This window comes from Colias croceus, chromosome Z (assembly GCF_905220415.1).
Source record: "Colias croceus chromosome Z, ilColCroc2.1".
NCBI classification, from domain to species: Eukaryota; Metazoa; Arthropoda; class Insecta; order Lepidoptera; family Pieridae; genus Colias; species Colias croceus.
In genome coordinates this window covers 9767494-9789317 of record NC_059568.1, presented here as the reverse complement: position 1 = coordinate 9789317, position 21824 = coordinate 9767494, and the positions used below count along the sequence as shown (strand labels likewise).

At 34.2% G+C, this 21824-nt stretch overlaps 2 protein-coding genes across 11 annotated transcripts in view; one reads left to right on the top strand and one right to left on the bottom strand.

Annotated features, from left to right (window-relative positions):
• Positions 1–4739, bottom strand: part of LOC123705411 (triple functional domain protein) — a 101860-nt gene extending 97121 nt beyond the window's left edge. For all 10 annotated transcript variants that reach the window (XR_006753304.1, XM_045654158.1, XM_045654162.1 and 7 more), the window contains exons 1-7: positions 4574–4739; positions 3278–3493; positions 2993–3185; positions 2612–2725; positions 2334–2514; positions 660–883; positions 349–452 (exon numbers count right to left, since the gene is read on the bottom strand). Coding sequence is in view for 9 of the 10 variants with exons in the window: in XM_045654158.1 (XP_045510114.1) it covers positions 349–452; positions 660–883; positions 2334–2514; positions 2612–2725; positions 2993–3185; positions 3278–3459 (998 nt within the window). In the remaining variant the exon portion in view is untranslated. The remainder of the gene's footprint in view (positions 1–348; positions 453–659; positions 884–2333; positions 2515–2611; positions 2726–2992; positions 3186–3277; positions 3494–4573) is intronic.
• Positions 4740–8083: 3344 nt separating this feature from the next.
• The window catches only part of LOC123705557 (E3 ubiquitin-protein ligase MYCBP2), a 69163-nt gene continuing 55422 nt past the window's right edge, over positions 8084–21824 (top strand). The window contains exons 1-30 of the mRNA XM_045654394.1: positions 8084–8175; positions 8276–8525; positions 8599–8745; positions 8824–9030; positions 9114–9440; positions 9565–9741; positions 9831–10109; positions 10200–10334; positions 10461–10607; positions 10687–10839; positions 11004–11115; positions 11193–11361; positions 14728–14858; positions 15189–15380; positions 15498–15673; positions 15771–15923; positions 16012–16081; positions 16169–16667; positions 16757–16923; positions 17006–17190; positions 17272–18024; positions 18109–18261; positions 18370–18477; positions 18812–19042; positions 19157–19366; positions 19490–19624; positions 19744–19922; positions 20220–20460; positions 20579–20745; positions 20859–21024. Coding sequence (XP_045510350.1) covers positions 8084–8175; positions 8276–8525; positions 8599–8745; positions 8824–9030; positions 9114–9440; positions 9565–9741; positions 9831–10109; positions 10200–10334; positions 10461–10607; positions 10687–10839; positions 11004–11115; positions 11193–11361; positions 14728–14858; positions 15189–15380; positions 15498–15673; positions 15771–15923; positions 16012–16081; positions 16169–16667; positions 16757–16923; positions 17006–17190; positions 17272–18024; positions 18109–18261; positions 18370–18477; positions 18812–19042; positions 19157–19366; positions 19490–19624; positions 19744–19922; positions 20220–20460; positions 20579–20745; positions 20859–21024 — 6111 coding nt within the window. The remainder of the gene's footprint in view (positions 8176–8275; positions 8526–8598; positions 8746–8823; positions 9031–9113; positions 9441–9564; positions 9742–9830; positions 10110–10199; positions 10335–10460; positions 10608–10686; positions 10840–11003; positions 11116–11192; positions 11362–14727; positions 14859–15188; positions 15381–15497; positions 15674–15770; positions 15924–16011; positions 16082–16168; positions 16668–16756; positions 16924–17005; positions 17191–17271; positions 18025–18108; positions 18262–18369; positions 18478–18811; positions 19043–19156; positions 19367–19489; positions 19625–19743; positions 19923–20219; positions 20461–20578; positions 20746–20858; positions 21025–21824) is intronic.

The window sequence follows — 21824 nt, the reverse complement described above, 5'->3', positions numbered from 1 at the left end:
TTAATGCTCTCTATATGCTAAAGAATTAAATATTCAATCGTATATTAGAAAAAGACATTACTTCTGAATATGAAGTAGGTAATGTTTTACGAGTGTATGTATGATCTGCAATAGTAAAAGTAGGCGTACAAATCACGATAGCAATCAATACGCCAATACTAAAATCAATATAGGAACAGGATGTTCTATAATTTCAGCATACAACATCTTCACAGGATACATTATCAATGGAAGTTAATTGAGCGTAACGTCATGATTTCACCGCAAACTATCCACTTCCCACCATCGTTATCGTTATCTACTGAATAGAATTATCATTGGATAATGTAAAGATCCGAATTCACTCACCTAGCGTGTTCTTCTTGGAGACGTTTCGCTGCAGCACACGATCGACCGATTTCAACGTATGTCGACAAGAAAGCTGTGCGGTGGTTGACAATCCATTCGAGCATCTAAATTAATAAATAAAGCTTATGTTATTTCACTGAAACACTTAAAGTGATAATTACAGATAGCTTAGGAGTGTTATGAAAGGATAAAAATTTGGTTAAGGCATATATATGCATAAATATTTATAGCTATGGGGAAGAATTAGATCACAAGACAGAAAAAGAAAATGAACGAAGTGAAGATATAACATGTAGCATTAAAGGTCCGACCTTCTCACAGTCCTGTTCAAAGAGTCGCAGCTGGAAGCACTGGTCGAGCTGCATCTTCTTGTGCTGCCACAGCTTGTGCGCGTGCGCGTGCGCCGAGCGCACCGCCGACAGCTGCGCGCGCACGGCGCTCGGCGAGCCGCAGTGGAACGCCGACTCGCCGCCGCTGCCGCTCGCCTCCGAGCACGCGGCCTCTGCTGCCTCCAGCCGTTGCAGGACTCGCTCGCCTGGATTTAACATTATCGACTATCTTTCAACCGAATTTCAATTCCACTGCAACCACACGAGCTCCTTATCCGGATTCACGCTGTAATCCAGCACGCTAGCCGAGTGCGATTGGCGGATGTTACATTTATAATATCATTAAAACAAATTCACTGACACAAAAAAAATAATTAACATAAGACGCAATCATAAAGACTCACTTAACATCTCACTGGTTCAATGTTTACATATAACACTACTTTTATATTTCATAATGATGTTAAAAATTAAACTGTTCTGAGTGAAAAAGCAAGTAATAGTAATTTTAACAACCGCGATTCTGGGGCAAACTTCGTGCTTTCATAATTTAAAAACCAGTTGCAATTTGCCACTCGTTAGTGGTGCGCGAACACAAGTACGCATTAAAACTTTTTTATATAATATTATGTAAAGCAATTAAAAACATATGGTCAAATTAATGTATGAACTATTATAACACTAAAACTATTGCAATAAATCACTTTGAAATATAAGAAAGAGCAATGGCCGGAAGGTTTGTGAATGTTAATACATTGGAAAAAAAAAAGAATTACCTATTCACCATTAGATAATAAAAAATTCGTCCATGTAAAATAGAGGTACAATTCGTCATTGATATTTAATTGATGAAATTAACACAAAAACAAACAATCATACCGTGCCCAATGTTGGATAGTAAGCAATCAAAGCACATGTTAGCATGCCGACATACTTTATCGTATTATGAAACAATTGTGAGCAATATTCACTGAAATATAGCAGACGGCTACTGAACGCAACGACGCGAAAATTTATTTAAGCTACAATAGAGTGCATTGCAACTATACAAGGCTTATAATCGTTTCCAATTATTTCAATCAAACATGATGCATGTACCGTGTCTTTATTGTTCATAAATTATTAAGTCTTTCAATTTTATAACTGGAGTGTATTTTTCATTTAGTTGCGCATACAGTAAATATATTTTTTTATAAGCAATAATTATTGTATTTGTTTTAAGTATAAATAAATAAATGTTTTTCATAAAATTTAAGCCAATCCACAAACTAAGTACAATAAAAACTTTTAGTATTTAAGTAAAAAATATATCATTAAATATCTTCGAAATTTATATTCGTGCTATAATACAGATAAAACAACAGAATTTGGCATCTGTCAATAACAAGTTGGTGCAAAATTTTCGGTTAACCTCATTTCATTGTTGAGTCATAAAGACAATCACCTCAACATATGGCCATTGTTTATCTTTGGTTATCTCCCTCAGCCACTCCTGGTGGTCATATTCCCTGATGTTTTAAAATAATATTTTCATATGAACAACGTGACAACCTTACATTGTAATATTTGCTGAATAGCATAACAAAGTAAAAGATGTGTATGTATGTACATAATATATTATCATGTTCAAAATTAATAACAATTAAAACAACATACCTTGTGACTCTAGTTCATCAACGGGCACTTTAGATAGCCGTTTGCTAATATCGGCGTGAGCGTCAATGGCGCGCCTCGCTCCAGTGACGTCATCAGCAAAATCAGCACGTGCGACGTCTTCCTGCAGATCGTCCAGGCGATCTAACAACTCTCCCGCTTGCCACATTAGGTCTTCCAGTGCCTACATTATCAGAACATTTATAAGATAGAGCCACTTTTCGTATAATTAATTCTACTGTTTTTAATAAAATTCAGACTATAATATAATAGCTACTTACCAGTCTAAGATCTATCCATTGTGCATGATCATATTGTAGTGTACCATCTAAATCTGGTGTCAATTGAGTACTATCTATTACTTTAGGCAGTGCTTCTAGGCTAATCATCGTCGTCTGGAAATAATTTCATTTTCTGATAAATATTAGATTACTTTTCCCGATGCTTTATAGAAAAAAGCTTAAATAATTGGTTTCATCAAATACTAAAATAATATCAACTTGTTATTTGTTAATACAATTTATCTAAGTAGTGCAACAACATATCAACATATAAACATATTTAATTTGAATCATGCAAAGAAGATTACACACTAATTATTATTCAATGATAATATCAATACTTATTGTTACCATACACAAACATTAAGACTGATGGATTACCTCAAACTTGTACTTATGGGATCCTATCGTTGTGCGCTGTTTTTGCCAGAAATTATCAGGCTTAACTACAAGTGCCTGATGGACGGATGAAGAGAAATGTTCTTGTAGAACTTTCAGTATTGGTTTTATTGCAGCCCATGCAGAACCTCTCATATCAATTAAGATAGTAAAGCCATGTGTCCTCACAGAATCACTGAAATGTTTAATAATTATAATTTTTTGTTGTATATACTTTAAATTAGTGTATGTTCAGAAATATAAATGAAACTTTTATTGAAAACATACCTAGGAATGCTGATTAAATAATGCAACAATCGCCTATAGTCATCTGGAGCTACACGGTCTCGTCTTGAATTTGCTGGAAACCATACTATCGGCCCACCACGTCTGTCGCGGCCCCCAGTGAGAGCCGCCACCCGCTCTTGTAGGAGAGGTAACACGTCCAAAGCACGTGCCCCAACCTCCATGGTGGGTTTCAATCAGAGAGGTGTTTGAAGAAGCCTGATTATCAATTTAATAATTAGGTATACACAGTATCAATTAATTCTTTTAATGTACAAGCAAGCTACCTAGATCAATGATGAATCAATGCTTACTGCATCAAAATGAATTGAATTTGAAAAGTATGTTTTATGTTTCAAAAGTGATTTAAGAGGTGTAATTTAATAATTATTATTTAAGAATTACTACTTTACATGCAGTTCATAAAAATAAGAATATAAACAATTAGTGGATTTTTTTCCAAATTAATGAATTGAATAGTGAATTATACAATAATTATATGATAGAGTTAGTGTTTATAAACATCCTTTATGAATATTTATGTAGTCATATGAAAGAATACAATCATCATATCAATCAACACAAAACTTCCTTTATATTTCTTTCCTCCATTTATTTATGTTTGATGCAATAGTGAAATTTTTGTATAATTTTATTATATTGTTAGAACATTACTGAAACACCTTAGTATAGGAATTTGGGAATATTATTAATACTGATATGTATTATAATTAAAAAATTTGGTGTATAGCAAAATAAATTTTAATGAAATAAAATATAGTTATTAGCAAGCCCTTCATTTCAAGTTCTGTAATTCTACTAAATATTTGATGCACATTTTACATTATATTATATTCTAGTGGCACAAAAATTGATTAAATCCAATTATTCGATATATATAACTTATACACAAAGAGTATTAAATGAAATATTTCATGTTTATGAAATATTGTGCTATTCATGTATAAGAATACATTTAAAAATTACTGTCTGTTTGTAATGAAAAGCGACTTTTTGGGGAGATTAACATACACTGAATAAACCGATCGTAATTCTTTCATGATTTCACAAAGCGTAAGACCAACGCCAAGTCAGGATAGGGATGTATATTATGCACATAATAACTATTGTTAACTGAAAATATTAAAAATGAAATAAATACACAAAAAAAATCAGATTAAATTGCTTTTTATGCTTTTCAATGCAATAACTTTTATTCAACGCCGATGACAAATAATTCAGAATGTATAACTACATGTCACAACAAATAACCTTAGAAGGTAATCAATTTGAACTAACCGTGATGATTCCAAGATGTTATTTAGTCGGGTATAAAAGGTTCGGCACGCATTATTGTCACAGTTATTAATCTCACTAAAATATATGTAAAAAATATATTCATTTGTGCCCTAAAACTCAATAAAAACACACAAGCTGGTCATAATGACACACTGAGTAACACTAATCAACCACTGCACAATGGCGCGACAAAGGTCTATAATCTTAAAAACCGGTAAAATAAAATAAATGACTCAAGCGAGATAATAATCTATGTATAATTCTTATTTTATTTCAATAATAAAAAATAAAAAAAGAAAATAAAATTTATTAGCAACTTCAAATATAACATTACAATATTGCTCTGCCTTCTGAACTAGGTAATTACCTGTATCTCAGAAGGCAGTGCCTTCCCTTACAAATTCCATATTACATTATATTTGGCAAGTTAACAAAATAAATTTTAGTGACTAATGATGAAAGAATACAAAGTACTTAAATAATTAAGAAAATAAAAATAAAAATAAAATAAACGATTTGGCCGATGGATATTGTGTGTGTGTGTTGTGTGTGTGTGTTGGGTGTGTGTGTGCTTGTGTGTACCTATGTTTGCGTGAGTGTGCATGAGTGAGTGATTGTATTTCAAGCATTTATTTAATAGTTATGAAAAGATTTTCAGTTTGTATTTAGTCAAGATTTTGGAGCCAATTGACGATGTATTTTTTAAAACGATTGGTAGGTAAATTTATAATTTTGTTGATGTCATTAGGCCGCGTTTCCACCTGCAAGAAAACTTCCGCGAGAAGTGTCCGACAGTCTGTCTGACAGCAACTTGCAAGTCTACTTGTAGGTGGAAACGCCGAGTTTACACATGCAAGCTGCTGTCAGACAGACTGTCGGACAGTTCTTGCAGAAGTTTACTTGCAGGTGGAAACGGGGCCTTAGTCGAGATACTGTTATAATATAACCGTGGAACAATGCAATTTAGTTGCCGTTTTGCAAAATGAGTCTTGGTGGTGGGTATGCTTACTTTTCTCTTCCATGTTCGAGGCAGTGTGTGGGCTGTAAAACGGTGGTATCTCAACAGAGCTTTTAATATATAAATCTTGCGTTAATATGAATTGATAAATTATAAGAAATCCACTGTTTTTAAACCTATTCATGAAAAATTGAGATCTCGTCGTTATTCAGTTAATGATGATGGCTTAATTATTAATATCCAGGATATGTGCAGAATAATATTTTTTTAATAATGTTTATATTTTTATTACTTAACATTATGATGCCATACAAAGAAATAGTACTAAAACTTTGATAGAAAATCCATAATTTGCCATTATTATTTATTATTCATTATAACTGAGCAGCTATTATATTTTAATACTACATCTAATACGTCCGCGTCGTAACGTTTATATTTATGTCGTGGCCATATCGTAGATTTGCTCATTTCATGATATGATCGATCATTTCACGAAATGGTCGCATTTCATGAAATGGCCAACATGGTTTGATCAGATCGTTAAATTGTCAACGTTTCACAATATGGTCATCCACATTTGGCCAGATCGTATAAAATAATATATAAAGTCTGTAAAACATTAAAAAATTCTGAATAATATGTATTTTTAGAACTTGTTTATTGTCATTTAAGTTAGTGCCACGGCCGCGGCAGTGGCCGGCGAATGCCAGAAGCGAATGGTTTTTCCAATAGAAAACATTTAGGTTAGGTTAGGTTAGACTTTAATAAAGAACGCCAGAAGCGAATCGCTTTTTAAACAGGAATAATTAGGTATAATAACATAGAATATATAAAAATATTTATGTAAAGGATTTTAGACGCATTTTTTCCTCAATATAAGATATCCGCATTTTCCATAGTAGGTACTCGAACCTCTTCGTCGTAAATTATTTGCTATGACTTTCTTCATATTGTAATAAAACGAACTATGAAGTTTTGCGAACTGCGAATAATTAAATTTTTGCCAGCGGCCGCCATCTTATCACATAAACGCAGCGCTTGTAGCGCCTCTAACAATAATAAATAATGTAACTATTTTACGATATGATCAAATAATTTTGATCATTTCATGAAAAAACCGCGTGTTTAGTTGGCCGCTAGAAATCGTTTCTCGATATTTCTTATCATTGATTTGCTCAAACCACATCATGATGTGGCCAATAGACATTCGACCATTTCATGAAATGCGACCATTTCACGAAATGATCGATCATATCATGAAATGAGCAAATCTACGATATGGCCACGACATTTATACCACACTGTGATACCCTAAGGTGATACCACACATTCGTGCGAATAGCGAAGCGAATAACGAATACGCTTAGTATTAGGTAATCTGCCCCCCTAGCCAAGTGGTTTTCTGTTAGCGTAGCGTTCAATAGAATAGACACCGAATGTATGTAAAGCCACTTGGCTAGGGGGGCAGTTTATATTGTATTCGATATTAGCCTCACGATTCTCGTATTTGTGTTAACAAACACAAATAATTAATGATTTCATTCTAATTTTTTTTTTTACATATTTTGGCACTTTATTGAGGAAGTTCGACAAATTAATGTGATTAGAATATTATATTATTAGTGCTAACCGTGGTGCTAACTAGGTCTAGCTTTCAGCAAGGGGCCCATGTTAGGTATCTTGATTCTTGGAATTTATGTTACACTGATAGTTGTGAAAATTATAATAAATACCAAAATGAGTTTGTTATCTTAGAATCGAATTTTATTCTTCTAAACTAATTTGTTAAATGAAATAAGTAAATAAATTTGTATAAAATAACATGAAATATTATTGAGAACATTTATATAATTTAAACTTTTTAAAGCGTTTATATTCAGATTAGAGAGTTTAATTATATTATTTGAAAGTTTAAAACCGGAATACCGATATTTACGATTCATCCGTTGCGGAGCATGACTAGTCGGTATCGGTGCATATTGATTTTTGAAAATTAGTGCCCTGGAATGGGAGCTCAGAATTTGCAAGACGTGTTTGGAGTTTGATTTTTCTATTAAAGAAAATTTACATAATTATGGTGATAACAAGTCAGGTAAAATACAAAAAAAGTATTGTTCTTTTTATTACATTTGTATTTATCATATAGTGTGTTTTATTTATGGGCAATAATTATTAAATATATAGATATATATTATGTACTAATAAGATAAAAATTCAGCAGAGAAAAAAAAAGAATATTTATTTGATTGCTTTTGCGAAGATAATTTTATTACCTATGCGAATTATTGACCTATACATAATGATGATGATGATGATGATGATTAATTGTCTGTAATTTATTAGTATTATAATTTTTGGTGTAAATAGTTCTAAATAGAAATTAAAAAATAACTTCTTAGCCTCATGTAATTTAATATTTGTTTCTTTGTATTTTTATATTATGATTGCATTAAGCGAATTTCTCTTTTTTATATTTTATTCTGCTCTTGATATTGTCTTAATTTACAAAAAAATGGACTGTGTGTATGTTTCAGCGTTAAACCATAAAAATGGCTAATCGCAACCAAATGCCTGAGATAAGGTGTTTGGAGCCAGAGAACTACAGGAAGTATTTCCGTTCTCTTTGTTGGAGCGGTAACAGGTAAGCATTAAAAAAAAATAAACAATCTCACTAGACTATTTTTATAATAACAAATTAACAACCAGATAATTAAAATCTACTTCTAATTTGTAACATTCAGAAAATTGGATAGAAGAACTGGTAAAAGAGCCCTCAGGAAAGATAGGTCCCGAAGATCAAAAGGCCCAAATGCATTTGCAATATGTTTTGCACCAGCTCTTTTAGGAAATCCATCACAGTTTGCTGTATACGCTACCGTCCGTAAATCTATCCTCTCTCGATGGCGACACCTACAAGGATCAATAGCAGATTTATCAGATGATAGCGATAATGATGACCAGAACCAAGTTCCTACTATAAAACTTCCTAAAGTAAGTATATTTTTTTAAATTATTATTTCAAATGATTATAGTTTTGTGCTTGTATAAAATGGTTTTCTCATAGATTACAGGAATTGGTCTGCGCACAGTTTTCAGTCTGATTGATCAAGCGAGGTTTAAAGATGCAAGTCTCTGTGAGTCTGCTCTGAATGCTTTGCTTGATGTATTACAAGCTCACGCACCTGAGGATTTGTCCCATGAAAACACAGAAGTCAGTTTTAACAATTTATTTTATCATGAATATTTTGTAATATAAACTGCATATTATTAATATGTATATTTCTTTCAGATCATCACAAATCTACATGATATACTTGTGGAGATTACAAGTGGAATTGGGGGCCAAAGCCGACCGGATGTTCCTTCTACACTTACTTCCATCAGCAGCTCTTGCTTGATTGCTCTGTCAGTTGCAAAGGGTGAATCTGAACTTATTCTGAATACTATCACATCGCTACTTATGGTTTCACCAAGTCTATCCGAACAGCTTGTTCAGGTAAAGTACATAATTAGTATATAACAAAGTTGCTGTTGCTTTCTTGTCCAGCCCTATTTAAAATTTTGCAACTTCTGTTTCAGGTGCCAATGAATTTGAACATGTTACAACGAAGTGTACAATCCATAATCTTAGGATCTCCATCTCGCAACCTGTGGCTAGACTTTGGGGTTCCACATCAGTGCTTAGTCAACAGTTTTCCATTAGATCTTCAGTCAGCATCCAATAATTCTAACCAAGAACTAGTCGTCCGATCACTCGTGTCTGATGGTTGTTTCCTCTATGTCTTTACTTCCAAAGGCCTATTTAAAATTGGATCCGGATATGGCAATTCCGTTCGCCAACATGTATATTTGTACAAAGCAGACTTTTATGCCAGTGACCGTCATGGATGGTTGGGCTACGTTAAGGTAATATATTTATTTGTAGAAAACATATAAATTTTGACATTCTAAAATAACATTAGAATGTTTTTTTTTAGTTATTATTTCCTAACCAAAATGTTGTATATCAATTTTTTATTATTCTTTTTAGGATAAATTATATGTAAGAATTGGTAGAAAGAAGACTGATATTTATGAAATAGACAAGGAAACATTTGAATTAAGAAGTACAGTGCGTTTAGATGCAGGATCGCCAGCTCCTATTGAACCAAAATCAGCTGTATTCAGTGATGGTAACAAACTCGGACTAGTTGTACTCTCTAACTATGTAAGTATCTAAATAATATTTGTTTTATTTTCTATAACTACTTATGTTTATTCCAATTGACACATAATATATTATTATCTTTATTCCAGGATCATTTAACAATCAAATTTTACGATGTGGCCGCAACGGCAGCCAATCGTGCAGAAGGCGGCATACATGTGATCAAGTCTTGTAAAGAATTGCAAGTGCACCTTCTTAGACGATCAACACTAGCACTCGGTCGAGCGCCATTCGAGGATGGTGTAAATAGACGAATCACCGACTTGGACTCACCAGTAGCTGTGCAACTGGATGACAATGAAGAGGACCCACTAATCGCGATCAGTGCTGGACAAGACTTTGGCCTACTCACTACTGCGTCCGGAAAAGTATGTTCTAATAATATACAAGGATTTTTCTTTCTTATATTATCTCACGAGCATAACACGTTTCCTATTTTAATTTTCTTTCGTTTTCAGGTGTATTATACAGGAAAAGCAACTAGTTTGGGATACAAGATGTCATCAAGTTACACTGGACGATGGACACTAATGAAAGAAACTTGTTTTATTAGAAATGAACAGCCAAAAATAAGAAAAACAAGGGTCATACAGGTGGGAAGATTTTTATTATATTTTGCGCTTCATTATAACTCATACTGCTAAATATCGTCCTAATTAACCATAATATAATTTATTTTACTTGGTTGCAACATAATACTTATTATTTTATATTTACAGGTTGCAGTTGGTCATGAAGGAGTTCACGCTATATTGGTTCTTGACAACGGGTCAGCTCTCTTTACTGGGATTGCCCGTCGCGGTGAAGATGGTGATGGTAATAAGCGACGATCACCAAAACCTAGCCGCCCAAAGAAAATCGCAAAGGTCAGAATGTTATCGAGTTTAAAATATCCCTTATTTGCTAAAATTCTTTTCTATGCTAATTAATAATGTTTTTATTCAGGCGGAAAATTTCTACGTTGTATACGCTGCTTGCAACTACGGATCAACAGCGCTAGTGACACGACAAGGCCTTGTGTTGATGTTCGGCAAAGATACGCAGCATTGTGACCCCGCTGGCATCGTCACCGGCTTGAAACATGAAAGAATTGTCCAGGTGATACATTTGTTTTGATCTGACGTTTGAATTGTCCCTTATGTTATCTTGTAAAAGTTGTGAAATAGAAGTGCAAGTGTGAAATAAAACAATGTTATTTTATTATTTTCCTTTATTCATTTTCATTTTTTTTTGTTGATTTCAACTGTTTTTCTTTTGTACAGGTTGCTTTAGGTAAAGCTCATGCCGTGGCATTAACAAATCTGGGACAAGTTTACAGCTTCGGTATCAATAACAAAGGTCAATGTGGACGAGAATTCGGATATACTAAAGAAAGTAAGTTTTATTTCACTTTTAATGCATTAATTATATATTAATATGAGTTTGTCCAATAATATTATATTGTTTTTTAGAACCTTACCCTCTTGGAAGAACATCTTCCAAGGAAGATCCGGTCATATGTATGTCAGATCAACACACCTGGCTAACCGATTATTGCCGTATCTGCGTCAACTGCAGAGAATGTACCGGATTTGCTGGCAATTGCAGTTGCGCTGCTTTACCTAATCGGATACCTAGAGAGTAAGTATAAGCCTAAAAATATTACTTAGTAATGATAGAGTTTCATTGGTATCCATCTTAACTCGAAATTGGGCATATCCAATGACCTATTATACTAGTAGACGCGGCATACGCCAACATCATTGCACTAAAAAACAGCGTAATTAATACATACCTACTTACTAACGCATTATCACCAATACAGTTGTTCTCTCTTTCACTCTCACGCACGAGACATAATACATGTCTCACTCATGTACTTCGTAATAACAACTGCCGATTAAAATATAAAAAGAACGTCCAATAATATTATATTGTTGTTATTATTTTGTTAATATTTATAACAGCTTTTTTATATATCATAGGGCATATCATTATATCTGAACAATATATTCCTTTCTCTTGCCATGGAATATTATAATGGATTGTTTAAAGCCTAAAATAATTATATTCTAACATCAAAACTAGAAATGTACCTCATAAAGAAAGCTTACTAAGATTTTTTACCCTGTACAATGTACATTCTACATACTCTTTAAATTTATAAAATAAGAGAGCGAGCTAAATTAAAAATTTATGATAAAAACTGGAAGTATAAAACTGTATTTATTTGGCGAATATACTGCGCTATGTTACACGTTTCGCAAAGTCTTTGATTTATTTTGCAAAAGTGACAGTTACGCGTTCAAAACCTTAGAATAATTATCCTTTTACTCCATCTAAATACTTATAATATGTTAAACATAATGTGTTCAAAATAATTTACTATAAAGTAGATAGCAGTGCGACCAAAACCGATACCTAATTGCGTTTCCAGTCTAGAAACACAAATTCGGTACAAGATACTGAAGTACATTGCTATAATTAGCGCCAATTAGTACCTAAATTCACAAATCAATACTAGCCAGACAAAGCATTTAGTAACCTTACGCGCACTAGATGGCGCTAGGATACAATTTATACTTCGAAAATGCTCATTCATTATTTCGTATCGTGTAGACTGTAGGGAATGCTTTGGGATCGTCACGAAAAACGAAAGTTACTTTTTTAAATATTTATCGAAACGTACACCAGGAAAAGTAATAAGGGAAAGCCGCATAATAATATACATGCATAAACTATTATAAACTTTTCTATATAAGGACACAATTATTGTAATATAGTTGTTGGGGTCACCAATGTAGGGGCTTGTTATGTGCGGGTGTAATAAAAGATGAATAACTACGCAAAAGGTTATATTTCGTTAACTACATATATTTATTCGTATGTAATTAATATTCGACCTAATGCGACCCACCCGCGTCCCGACAAGCCCGTGACTGTCTGTGCATAGCGCACGAACTGTTTACACTTGAAATTCGATAACTCATAAATTGGCTTGTCGACGCTACATCATTCCCCCCTTAAAAAATAAAAAGGGTATACAAGTAAAAAAACTTACAATTAAACTAAATAATAAACAGATGGGTGTATATAAAGTGTCGCTATATAAGGTTACAAAATGTTTACAATATAAAGTATAAAAAATGTTCACAATATAAATCAATCATAACGTATACAAGTGGTTAACAGTTAACACCTAATTTCGTTAAACTATTTATGTTATCACAAAAACTCGGTTGGGTCTTCTAAGTTGCGTGCGATAATTGTTACACGTCATTTAACACTTAGTAACATCAACATTTCAAATCTCAATACATTCTTTACACTTGTATCGTTTAATATTACTAAACACTCAAAAGCCATAAATCAAAAGTACTTAAATTTCTAAGTAGTAAACATTTCAATAAAAACTTAACACAAACATAAATTTGAAATACCGTACTTAAAACGTTAAACCATTAACAATGAACTCGTTTCAAATTTCACAAGTGCTATTATTTATTAAATACGATGTGTTGATTACTAAGTATTTATTATACATTTCTATGAAGTCTTATATGAATACTTATAATCATCGTAATTCTAATAAATTTAAAATAGTTGAAACAATTACAAATACAATACTATTACCTAAATCGTACTGGTAATCGTATAGCTCTTCCACTACGCGTGGTATGTGTATTAGGCAATTCGCTACTTGGAATTTGTAATGGAACCTCAGTATCTGCCCCAGATGTCGTATCACTATCATCATTCAAATAATATGCAGGTTTTAGACGGTCTACAGATATTCTAACTTTCCTGCCAGTCATTTGAATGTAAAATACCTTTTCCTCTCGACTCAACACACGATAAGGACCGTCGTATGTTGGTTGTAGAGGCTTACGCACTGCGTCGTTTCTTACAAAAACATAATCGCATTTTTCTAAATCGGGGTGAATAAATATGTTCCGTCTTACATTCTGCCTAATAGCTACTGACTGATATTTCCTAATAGTATCTCGTAATTTACTTACATACTCAAGACTGCTATCTATTTCAAAACTCGATTTTTTATCGTAATAATCACTACACAGTACACTCACTCGCGGATCGGTTATTTTTCGACACTGGTAAAATTAAAACATTTCTGATTGCGCCGGTGTCCACTAAAAACTTAATAGATGCTGCTTCCGCCACACACAAGGTTGAAAGCACTTGCTGGCATTGTTCTTATAGCGGTAATGGTAATAACATAACCAATTTGGTCTTCTCTGTTTTGATATTCCTGCACGATCGTGATTTTGAGATGCGGAACGATGCGTGCTATTTCCATACCTTCGACCGCTAAACGACTTGCCTCTCGAGCCTGCACATTCCAGCTGGCTTACCCGCTGCTTTAATTGTGTTAACTGCTCGAGAAGGGTTAACTGTACCGACGAAACTGGAACTGCCGGATTCATTTTTATTGTTAACAAACGATATCTATGCAATTCACTATATGTTCACTAAACGTCGGGAGTCACCAATGGAGGGGCTTGTTATGTGCGGGTGTAATAAAAGATGAATAACTACGCAAAAGGTTATATTTCGTTAACTACATATATTTATTCGTATGTAATTAATATTCGACCTAATGCGACCCACCCGCGTCCCGACAAGCCCGTGACTGTCTGTGCATAGCGCACGAACTGTTTATATATGAGTTACCGTGTGAACTTTCTTAGCGTTACACTTGAAATTCGATAACTCATAAATTGGCTTGTCGACGCTACATAGTTTTAATCGCTCACAAGTGGAGTATATTTAATTCTACCAATATTTTACGTTGACTTTATTTAAGGATATTATAATAAATCGAAATGTTTTTGTTAGAAAAGTAATCCGTATTCGATGTGAGAATAATTTACTCAAAACTAGCTCTACCTATAGGGCAGTTAACGTTCATATACAAGCAGAACCTATCTAGTATCTATATTTATCTATCAATATATATTTCTTAATTTATATTTATTTATGGAATAGGAAATGCGGTTGCGGCGAAGGTGAGAGCGGTTGCAGTACGTGCGGCATTTGCCGGCGCTGCGCCGAAGTGGAGTCCGCCTCCCGCGTGCCGGACAGTGAGGACGATGTGTCTGTTTATGATATCGCTAGTAGTAAGTTTTGTATCTGTGACGCTTCCCGTGAATATCCCGCTTTCAGTGTGTAGAAATTGCTACCTAAAAATGGAAAATAGTATTGCTATAAAAAATTATCCGTTACAGCCTCCACTTTCAACCTCAACGTTTTTTATATAGTTTTTTTAACTCATATTTCATTAATTAAACTTATTTTAAGACTAATTAAAAAAATAATTATGGATATCAAAGTTAAAATAGAGCTAAGCTAAGCTTAAAAAACAGCTAATCAACCTACCAATTAAATTTGCTATTTTACCTTTGTACATTTTATTTCAAAGAGATCTGGCTACCTTGTTATCTTTATAGCATCTGAGCAAGCTGCAGAAGAGGAAATGAAATATCTACAATATGAGGCGCATTGCTCCAAAGACGACGTGGACAAGGATCCTAGCTTCAAAGGCAGCAGTCTACCACCAGCCCGGATCCCTCTGCCTGGTGGACATAAAGTAGAGGCCATCGCTTGTGGCCTGCATCATACCGTTTTAATGACACATCTTGGTAAGTAACCTTTATTTTTATGATACAATGGATTTTGTATTTACCATATTTTTTAAAACTGTTAGTAAGATTTAATATAAATGATGATTGGTAAGTAAAAAATTACTAATTATACAGGCGATGTCCTAACATTTGGCTCAAACCAATACGGCGCTTTGGGAGCGGGAGACATATCCGCACATCATAGGATCATACGTGTTAGAATTCCTAGAGCCTCTGCTATTGCTGCTGGAAGCAATCATACAGTTGTCCTGACAAATGAAGGCGAATTATATACATTTGGCAACTATCAGGTTTGTAATTTTCCATTTTTGCTGAACATGTCATCATAATAAAAATTCACGTAAAGTGGTGAAGAACAGACTATAATATTTTGTATGCTATATACAGAAAGGGTCACTAGGTCGTCCCCGCATGGATGAGCCACGGTCAGATAGATGCCCAATATGGTATGCAACTCCTGGCAGAGTACCACGATTAGGCCCTAAATACAACTGTAAGGCCATTTCCATATCCGCATCAGGAGATCAAACATTCGTCCAGGTAAATAAAATTAATCATGACAGTTTATAATTTTTGAGTTATCTTTAAAGCTAATTGTATGATTTTTTATTTGTGTAATTGTTTTCAGGTTTCACAAGCACTCCTAAAAACTGATACGCTTTTCAGTTCTACCATAACGGCGAATAATAATACAATAAGTATGTGTAAACTATATATAAATTAGAAATGATTAATAAATTGTAATTGATAACAGAATTGTTTTTAAAAATTTCAATTTATTTCAGTTGTACTACCCAATAGACCGGAACATACATTCAAATGTGTAACAATTTGTAAAGCTGATGGATCTTGCTACCCATGGTCTGGACCAGAGCAGGTCGATTTCATTAACACGCTCGCTTGCCTCGATCCTCTCTATGACGTATTATGGTGTTACCAACCACAGATGAGAGTAATAAAGTCCTACAACATCCTAGCGTTCGATGCACACAAGTTACAGAGGTGCTGCAAAAATGATCCAGAGGGTTTCGTCAATGACATTGACTTTGAATACCCACATTACGGAATTATGCGACGTCTCGAAGAGTTTAGAAATATTGAGAACTTTGAATGGATCAGCAATAGTGACGAGAAACCAACAGATGGAGTCGCTCTTGCAAACGTAACGATACTGAATCAGGATCTCGCTTTGCCGATCGCTAAGAACTGCTCGGTGACCAGGATACATGCTGCATTGCACTTGCTTGGTTGTATAGATTCGTTGCTGTACGTTCATGATAATAGGTAAATAAAATAACACTAAAAAGTTTATTACTTTTTATTCCATTTTTTTTAATATTTTAATAAAATATTTATTTTATGTTCTTTCTTAGACTCACTCAAGTGGAATGTAAAAGAGATAGTCTGGCTTTGCCCGCGTCACCATTGCGCGAAGACTTCTTAACAGTGAACCGCTTTGAGAGCCACGGCGGTGGTTGGGGCTATTCTGGACATTCCATTGAAGCAATTCGATTTATGAGTGACACGGATATACTTTTGGGCAAGTTATCTTTTTTCTATACCATCATTATTTTAAGTAATTGATAATTTTAAATTAATCTGTGCTTCTATTAAAACTATAGGTGGATATGGACTTTTTGGAGGACGTGGAGAGTACACAGCAAAGATTAAACTAATCGATATTGGTACCGAAGGAGGGGATCAAGAAGGCGATGGCGACGTATTAGCTGAAACTGGGGACATTCCGTACGAGTGTGCGCCTAGAGATAGATTTCCAATGCTCTTTGAGAATCCAATACCCCTCACTGTAAGAATACATAACCAACTAACTTGAAAAATTGATTTAACGTCGTAATTAATAAAATTTATAAAACCTTTATTTTTGTAGGCACAAAGGTGGTATGTGGCATGGGCATGCATAAATGGACCTTCTTCAGACTGCGGTTCCACAGGCCAAGCCATCGTTATTAACGAAGATGTAGGCTTTCATTTTAAAACCTCGAAAAAATCCAACAATGGAACCGACGTTAATGCTGGGCAAATACCGTGTCTGCTGTATAATGTTATAAGTCATGATCAAGTACCGAAACGACGAAAAGATCTCGGTGAACCAATCAACGTTCTTACGAAAAATATATCAAGGAAAGTTACCGTGGCTTGTTTCAAGTCTCTTATAACTTTGCTTCAATGGGGTTGGACAAGTTTGAAGGAAATATTACTAGACACAAATAGCCAAATTCCGATAACTTATCACAAGCTAAATGTCATAAAAAATCAGAAAAGACTTGTATATATTATTCGTGCTTGTTTACGAATTGTGAAATCATACATCAATGAGATATATCCTCAAAACAACAGGAAGAGGAATTCACAAGAATATTTGGCCTATGTTGACATTATAGCGGACATTCGAAATCTTATTCAAGCTATAATGGCAGATCAAGTTCCTTCATGCAGCATGTTGCCGCGTAAGCCGGGTAGAAGCAAAGCACACAAAGCGTGCTACGTACAATTCGCTCTGGAGATGTTTAATAGCATAATTAAAGAAGCTCACGAAACAGTAACAGCTTGTTTCCACGCCTTCTATCCGACTCCCATTTTAAAGTGGCATCACTTGTGTGCACTGCTGTATAATGTTTCGGTGCGTTATCATTTAAAGTGACTTTGTATATTAATATTTTTTCCATATAAGTAACTGTATATTAATTAACTATTTACGTTCTAGGATGGAATAGTGCCTGCCTCTCAAATCCGAGATTTAACAGCTACATGCGCTGCTATGTGTGGCTTCCGAAGCTTACGCGATGTGCTGCAATACATCGTACCCGTGACTCAAAGCTGCATCATGTTAAATGAAACGAGAAAAAATGATAACAAAGTACGATATTTATGTCTGTTTATGAATTTAACCCAAAATATTTAATAAAGTTTAGGAATAATGCATGACTTAATTGTAATTAATAAAATGTTTGTGTGGTTTGAACAGGTCGTCAAAGAAGTACCCAGTAAGTCAGCGACAGTTCCGCGCTCAGCGCATTCACAGCATTCTCCAAAACCACCACCGATCCCACCAAGGGCTAATAGAGACGCTAGGGTGAATATTTATTATAATGAACCAAAAATATCTTATAATATTAAGGGCTGATTTTTCAATCCTTGGTTAAAACTTATTCATCGAATAACGTATTAAACTACCATTTCAAAAATGTATTCTAATTGTCCGTATGTGACAGTTTACAGGTGACATTTAAAAATGTTCGTGTAATACTTTATTGGACGGATAAATTTTAACCAAGGATTGAAAGATCGGCCCTTACTTATATAATGAGCTGAAAATAGGACAATTTAAATGTCGTCGTATGAAATACAAAATTATAGGACGTGATACGTAATATGTATTATGTTAATGAAAACATTTTATGTTTTAGCAACTGCCTTCTACATCAAAGGCAAATCATAGTGATTGGCATCTATTGGATATAATACCCAAGTTATTGGACATGGTAATTTCACCGATTAAAGAACAGATGATGACTCGACATTGTGGCCAACCACATGAACACGGAGAGATTCAACAGAATGAGAAACTCACGGAATTTTGTTGCAAGTTTATCGTGCGCATAATAGCTGAGTTAGCTTTCAGTTCAAAGAATATCAAGGTAACTTTAATAAAATGAGTTAGAAACATCGTTTTCAAATAAATATAAATTATAATTATTTTAGAATTTTTCCTTTTAATTAACTTGACTCACGACTACTTTTCAATCACACAGGAAGACACAGATACAGCGTCAATAAAACATCTCATAACCCCATCGCGTTTTATCCGCGTGAATACCAGCCGCTCTTGGAACACAAGCAGCGGCAGTCCCGATGCCATTTGCTTCACCGTAGACAGATCTGGTATAATGCTGGTCGGAGCATGCGTTTATGGTGGCCCGGGATCTTTTGATTACACCCTGGAACTTTTGCATGACGTGCGGGTAATTGGAGCTAACGAATTTATATTTTTGCTATTCATTTATCCTTCTGTTTTCTCTATAATTATGTAAAGTTGATTTGGCGCTTCCAAAGGGTTTGAATTTAATTTTATGAATGGTTTATAGTTACGCTCAGGGACTGAGGAAGCGCGAGCGTCGCATTGCTGGATGAGTGTGGAGGTCGTACACGGTACCTTCTCTGCAGGTGACTGCCAACATGATATGGTGCAAATCAAGTTCGATAAACCCGTACCATTAAAGGTATTTTCAATTTTCTAATTTTCTTAAATTCAATTCTATTAACTTGTTTTAAGATAAACATTAAAGTTTTGTTATTAACGGAAGACTTATGTACTGAGATTGTAATGTTTTTATTATAGGAAGACTTACGATATGCACTGAGACTGTGCAATAACGGAGGCAGAACGGCCAATGGCGACAGTGGTTTGGCGTCAGTAAAGGGACCTGACGGTACCACATTCCAGTTTTCATCCTGCTCTCTCAGTTTTAATGGTACAACTTTGGTGAGAGGCCAATTACCATGCCTCATATATTATGGGTAAGTTCCGTGATTAGCTTTTTTACACGCTTTATATTAGCTTCACCTGTATGTTTGTAACCGACTTCTTTGGGCGCCATTTTGACCCACTTTAAACGGCCAGATTTCGTTCAAACTTTGTAGATTTATTGAGGACCGATGACAATACACTAATTTGATAAAATTTTCTATTTTTTAGTTCGGTTTTCTATAAAAAGCGTGTTTTTTAGTTTTTTTTAACTATTATTATTATTTTAAATGTGTTAAAGTATCACAATTTAAAGGTATAAAATATTACTAATATTTTTATGGTTTTAGTACAACAAAACCATTGAATTATAACGACAATCCGGACACATTGATGGCCGCGCTTCGTGCAATAACTTTAAGAGTTGCCTCTATGGTGATAGACCGCGGCGCAGAGCTGTTTTGTGCACTCCGAAATGAGCTGACAACAGAAGATCTGAAGCGAAATGCATCTGTATTGCAAGAGTCACCTGTTCTTAATACATTGATGCCATATGTATTGGCTAACCTCGAAGGGTTAGATGACTCAAAGGTGAAAATTCAACAAAGCATACAATTTTTTTTGTACACACAGAAATACATACATAATATGTATTATTATTTATTTTTTATTTTAAGACAGTTTTGTCAAGTATAATGTTTCCTTTCAGAGTGTTATACATCTTCTCGAAATCATACACAAATTACTTCCACACGTATCTGCTATGAATTTGCTTATACCAATTTCGGAAGAGATAAACACCACTACTACAACGCAATATTACACTTGGATCGAAAGTGACCATCCCTATAAACAGGCCACTGTTTCTAACATGAGGTAAAAATAAACAGAAAAATGTATTGAAACAGGAAATAAATAATTATCCTATATATATTAATAAATAATTTGTTTGATTGATATCGATCATATTCTAATCGCATCCTTTTCAGAGTGCTATTCCCGCCGCAAGTATCGTGGATCGTTCTACACATGGATACCCGAAGTATAACCGCGCAACAAGAAGACAATCTGACGATCTATGCGGTGGCGGGGTCGCCGCGGCACAGATGCCACTGCTCGAGCGACTTCCGTGTTTCAGATCCACCATTCCGTAAGGTATATAAGGTAGTGCATCGTCCATCATCCACGCATTTGTATATTTCCCAACACTCACTTTCATTCACTCTTCATACACAAACAAACGGGAGATTACGTGAGTAAAGTATCTTTGGAATGGTTTGAATTTTGACATTATTCAAATTAGGACCTGCTTGACACCTACCTACTATTTTTATTATTGAATATACCTTCTATATTAATTTTTAATATTTCACCAGAATTTTTATTCTGTATATATTTTAACCTCATATCCTTTTGAGTATTAGAATATTTTAGCTTATAATTATAATTATATTACTATTTTAGCATATCATAACTAGTAATTCTGCATTATCTTTATTATAGTTATAGTTATTTAATTATTTAATTTATGACTTATATTTAGTATAGTTAAGTAGGTACTTCATTTAGACAGCGTATTACCCATGGTCTCCCCGCTATGACCCACTAGTGGGTCTATGGCTAATCTTTTTCCTTTCTTTCTACTTTGTTTTTTCAATGGGTCATAGCGGGCGGACCTCAGGTGATACGCCTTTCAAGCTCTATGCTATATAACAAAGTGCAAGGAATGGGATTTAGAATATGTAGACAATATAGAAAGATGATGTATGGTGATGATAGATACTAGTCTGCTAGGAATTTAGTAGTATATTGGTACTGTTAATTATTACGTTATATGTTCTATATTTAACAAACCTAGTAACGTATAAGAAAACTTTTTTAAAACAAAATTTTCAACAGGTCAAAAAAGTATACATTTTTCAACATTGTTGTTATTCATAAAAAACGTATGGGTT